General features: G+C 29.2%; 1 protein-coding gene across 1 annotated transcript in view; it reads left to right on the top strand.

Annotated features, from left to right (window-relative positions):
• Positions 1 to 533: 533 nt before the first annotated feature.
• LOC132756071 (kinesin-like protein KIF19) overlaps positions 534 to 6,000 on the top strand; it is a 40,056-nt gene continuing 34,589 nt past the window's right edge. Inside the window, exon 1 of the mRNA XM_060747055.1 lies at positions 534 to 898. Within this exon, the coding sequence (XP_060603038.1) occupies positions 854 to 898 (45 nt within the window). The 5' untranslated portion in view covers positions 534 to 853. The remainder of the gene's footprint in view (positions 899 to 6,000) is intronic.

Genomic DNA, 6,000 nt, shown 5'->3' with positions numbered 1-6,000 from the left:
GAGCAAGCTGTGAGTCGCAAATAGGGCTATTAAGATTATTGCCTGTTTAATGGATATTGTAAAAGAATAAATGTGATAGCATCAACGAAGAATGATTCAATTTGTTTAATTGTTTCGATAACACTAAAAGTGTTATACATCTCGTCCAATGTCTCTACAGTCATAATTTGAATAAGATTGTTTTATATGAGATAAAGTGAAATTTAGATGTGTTTAAGTGTTGTAGATGCTAACTAAATATTAAATTATAATTAAAAGTATAATATATTTAATTATTAGTATCAAATGTTATCCATTTATCTCGTTTAAAGTGTTCTTTTCTTGTCAGTCGTTGATCTGTTAATTTAAGATAATGTTTAAAATGGTTTCACGTATCAAAGATTTAAAATAACCTTTTCCAAAAATTGCTACATATATTGAATGGGTAAAGTCAACGATATTGCAAAGATTTATCTACACTAATTAATCAGAGCATAAATGTGTGACGTCACATGACCCGTTAAGACAAGATCGATTTTTGTGTATTGGGTATTTCACATTACCATATTGATCACAACAATGTATTGGCCGCGTGGTTAAACCTGGCCCGAGTATATACCATTTATTCCCGATATATAAAATATTCACATAAATACCGTATAGTTTTGTGATCGGATAAAGCTAAACTGAGACGTAGTGGCAAATCGTTTTCTGATAAGTACTGTTTTTATCCTTATTTTTTTCTTGAAGGAATTACAACCGGAAAAGTGTGTGTATAATACAGAATTATTTGAGAAGATATGGAAGTTATTCTAGTTTACGAAGAAATTCCACCGTAATCGATCGGATATGCACATGACTAATTAGAGTAATTATGGCTGATGCAAAAACAAAAGGTGGTGGTGAGCAGAATCTAACGGTAGGCATGACAATACAGAATTATTCTCTGTCATTTTTATATTTTAACTGTTTAACTATAAACACGAAAAGAGCATTTTAAATTATCAAATTTAGACATTTATAGTTTTAAGAGTTGTTTATCTAAGTAAGTGATTTATTGCCTATATCAATGTATCATTGTAACTGATCAAAAATATTTCCCGTATTTTTTAAATTTTTTTTGCTTTAGTGTTTCATAACAAGTTTTTTAAAAAGGGACCGGGTACTTTTGATTGAATAAAAATATCGCCATATCTATGGCATGTTTATAATGATATTAAATTTAAGGACCAGTTTGGTTATCAAATTGACCCTATAATCGCTGCGGCTTTAAACTAAGCACACTTTTAAAATAACGTTATTAATGTATTAATGTTTTATTCTACTAAATGATATTGCTCCTAAGAAACCACGTCATTTTTATAACATTACACGTGACTTAACTCTTTACCTTATAGTTCTCTTCAAAATCATGTTAAAATATTTTCAACGAGATTTAACTGCCATTTTCTTGGGCCTATAGCGAGATCAAGAAAAAAAAACTCTTTTTATGCGCGTGAACCTTTTCGAATTGACGAGCGATGTGAATAATATTTCAATTAAACTGAAATTGTATACGAACTATCATTTCTGCTTTAAAATCCATATAGTTCTACTCAAATAAAACGGCAGTGCATCATAAAAGAAGAGAATTCTAGCGTAAAGAGAAATAAACACCTCATTTAATTCACATTTATAAAATTTCTTTGCATGAATGCGGTTACTTTAAATTGATATGTCATGCAGTTGTTATGAAAAGATTATAAATATATGAACGGATCATCAGAAATCACATTTGTTGTTAGGACTGAAATGAATCCGAAAGTGTTGAATGTCACAATGCGATTAGAAATGAACGATTCCAATGGGCTTTATTACACTCTTTGTGTTACAATACAATCCGGCCGGTATTTATATTCAATTCAATTCTTATCTTTAAAGCCTTAGCTAAAGAACATATATAATACACGGTTTACTTCTATCAGATATTGCAAATAATACACTATTTTGAATGTATTTATGTTATAGGGTTTTGTAAATTATCTCAGAGACACAAAAGAGTTGTTTAAAAAATCCACATTAAAACGACACGCTAACACTTGAAAAGACCGATTGAAAGAACTGTAATCTAAAAAGAAGTCAATTTGAATAAGCCATATTGTTTCAAATAACTTGTAAGTACTTGAACATAAACTTGTGGTATAATTATTGACAATAAGGCATTTGGATTAATGCAAGACAATCACATTACATGTTAAATCGCCTTTAATATGCACACTTATTCAATGTTATTTTTTTGAGATTTTAACTAAATCTTAGACAAGGAAAATCAACCAAAACAAATCTATTTTTTAAACATATAGTTTTTTTTATTATAATTGCAATTTCATATTAGTAATACATGGTAAGGACGTAATCATTATACAGTGTAATTTTTATTTAGAACATTTTATAAAAAAGTACATAAAATGCATTATATTTGAAATAAAAAAATGCATTATATTTGAAATAAAAACATAACAACTTTAGGGATATACATTTTGTATACAAGATGACAACCTTTTAAGACATCATTGAGACTTTTATGCATATTTAACATCAACACGTGCTTTGTATTAATGCTCGTGCAAATCGTTTAAATGAGAAGTCAGTTCACATATTTAAGGGTTCACCATTTCTTGAATACTTCAGTAAGATTTCAGTGTTAAAAAATTATCACGTTTTACTAAATTGTAATATTTGAATGTTGTGTTGAAGATGTACAAGTTGCTGTAGAAAAAAGCTAGCACAAGGGACATCAAAGATTCTATATAAAAAAATGTAAAAAAGGTGTCCTCTCCTCCCTTTAATGATGTACATGCTAGTTTATAGGACCCAATAACAGATGGAAAGGAGCCATATGACATTAATAACGTCGGTGTAATATAAACCCTAGCAAAATAAATGACAGCAGTGTCATGTGACATCGTGATTTTGTCATTTAAAGTTGGTGTTCAGAATATCTGGTATTGATCCCAGGCATTTTATCTTAAATCAATGGCTTAAAATTAAAGTTCAAATATTTAAATATTGACCTTTAGGTATTCAAATATAAGATAATACAATACTCAAATATGAAATAATCGAAGTACAATTAGTTTCTATTTGTTCTAACAAATAATGTTATTCGACAATAGAGCGCATATGTGTGTAAACAGACTTTTAATTTGACTGTTGAATGAAATGACCAGTTTGATTAATAAAAAAAAATCACTACATGTATTTTTATTCTTGTTGCGTCAAAAATAAACTTGTTCCAATAACCTTATAACTAGTTTTAATCAATATCAAGTTAAAAAGGACAATATATTAGCGTAGACACATTTCTTGAATAGCTGTTAAATTGGTCTCCAGAATAACTTTAGGAACAATCAGTAATTTTTAATTCTCAATAATTCGGACTGAATCTGTACGCACAAATAAAAAATTTACAATAATTTGCAAATGAATTCTTCGTCGTAATTGTTCACAAATATTCACTGCATATTTGTGAAAATTCATAAATCTTCCCCTTTATTTGAATACAAATATATTTAACATGTGTTCTATTGTTAACAAATATTGTGATCCATTAATCTGATACTTTGAATCAGTCAGGATAGGATCATGTAGGGATATAACGATCTGTATAGATTACACAAACGTCCATCATTTCAATACAAGTCAAATTTATATAAAACTAAAACATAATATGTAGTGCGTTATGTAAGTTTTCAAGTTTTTATTGATACTTCAAGTCCCGACTGGGCATATGAGAAAACAACAATATAACAAAACATTAAAAGGCAAATTAAAGTGAAATATAGTGAAGTGAAACCATGGCAATGCTATGAACATATGTACATAAGGAAACAAGTAATAGAAATAATATAATTGCAATTTTAGAATGAGATAATTATGTATTATTAGAACAAAAATATTTTGCGTACAGAAGATCGCTTTAAGTTAAAAAAATTTGCTTTCACTATTCATTTAATTTTAGAATGTTTATATAATTACCTTTTCATCTAAAAATAGATAAACTATCAAGCTATGAAGATGTCTCATTTTGAAAATGATCAGTTTCGTTGTTTTAAATATTCATCAATGTCAATAGAATACGAGAACTGCTCCTTACTTATCAGTCCTTATGACCATTCTTGTCAGATCTAAACTATAACTTAACATCAGCTAAAAAAGAAAAACTGTGCGAATTCGTGAACTTTGTTTAGACAGTTTTTTGTACATCATACTAAAGAATCATAAGCATGCTCTTTATTCTGATCTGATGAAGAAATAACTTTACAGCATAGATATATAAATGTCGCGTGCCATACCATGTGACATGTTAATGACGTAATATACTACGTGGAATATCACATATTTAAGCTATAAGTACATAAGCATTAGCGTCCTCTAAAGACGAAGGGTTAACATCGGTTGCCTCTCATACAATCATATGACGTAAACAACAAAGAAGCACAGTCTATTTCCCAGTAATCATTCCATGATTGTCAGTATCAATTTCCACGGATGTTTATATTTAATAATATCAACTCAATCACAAAACGATAACCGTCTGCTTGTGGTACGAAATCATAGCATGAAACAATAACAATTTAGACTATATAAGTGTCTATATATATATTAATTCGACACTGTATTGTCGTATAGTAACTAGAGCTGATAAATAACATCACACCTTTTTGAACGTGAAGTTTCAGAAAACAAGAGCTAGATTCAAGATATCAGAAAGGAATGCATTAATTCTAGTTCTTGTCTAAACCACACATTCATAATGATTCTTGGAATTATAACTAACGTCTTATATTCAAGGCCGTCTCCTTTGATAGTTTTTTACCATTGGTTACGTGACTTTAGCAACGGAACTATTTTCTCAAGGAATTATTCTTCCACTATGATTTCTAAGGAATTTGATATCGTTATAACATAATGAAATTAAGGGAAGATACAACATTCAATTACGTTCATTCTATTCATTAGCATATTTACAGCCATATTGTCTGGAAATAATAGAATTTCAGTATAATATTTACAGTAAAACAGAGAAAAAGATGTTCAGTTCTTTACTGAACAGAATATCATAAAATGTGCTTTTCACGTCATATAATAGATATAACTGAGCTATGAAATTGTTAATCTTTAATTACGTGTAGAGCTGTATTTTGTATAATTTTATATGGTCTACTAGTATATGACCCATTGTCATAAAATTGTAACAGAATAAGATCTTTGTAATGGCAGATATATAGTCACAACAATTAAAGGTAGAATTTAAACATAATCTGTTATGGAGACCTTGCAAGTATTTGAAATAGCTTCAAACATGAAATATAGTCTTTAAATAAATTGGTTTAAATTATAACAATACTTATACAAGTATCGGGCGAATATATGCAGATTAGAGTAAATCGTTGTTTGGATTATTTTGATGCCCTGGTTGGGCGAATGACCTCGATAAAATTTGTTTAAATAGATTCTTTATTCAAACAAGTAATATCATACGTTTAGGACAATATTTAATGACCAATATGAAAACACAATCTGCAAACAAAAGCTTGTAATAGCGTCATGTTTATCGGCATTTATTTTTTATTGCATACAAATTTTACTGCGTTAAGTTCTAGCGAAATGAATTTATATTTCACTAAAAATAAAGCATGATTTCTGTAATGAAGTATTTCCTGTGATGGGTTGTTTGTTTCAAGTAAGTTTTTTCATTATGAATATTACAAGTATTGAATGTTATCTTCTGGTGTCTCGTCTTTGACTTGCCTATGTGGGTTCGAACATCGCCAGTGATGTTTTCATGTTAGGCAGCTGTTCGGAAGGTCGGTGGCTCTACTCATGTGACCGTTCGTGCCTGATCAATGCACGAAGAAGTCCCTGAGATATTTCTCAACCATTCAATCTGGAAAGTCACGATATTACCTTTTATAGTTTTATAGTAAAAGTAAAAAAAATCCAGCTTTTAACCAAAATGTTTTGTTTGATTTTAAACAC

The sequence above is a fragment of the Ruditapes philippinarum genome, unplaced genomic scaffold (assembly GCF_026571515.1).
Source record: "Ruditapes philippinarum isolate M1 unplaced genomic scaffold, ASM2657151v2 ctg5585_1_1_1_1, whole genome shotgun sequence".
Classification (NCBI taxonomy): domain Eukaryota; kingdom Metazoa; phylum Mollusca; class Bivalvia; order Venerida; family Veneridae; genus Ruditapes; species Ruditapes philippinarum.
The sequence above is the reverse complement of the archived record's forward strand: the minus strand, read 5'-3'. Positions and strand labels throughout refer to the sequence as shown.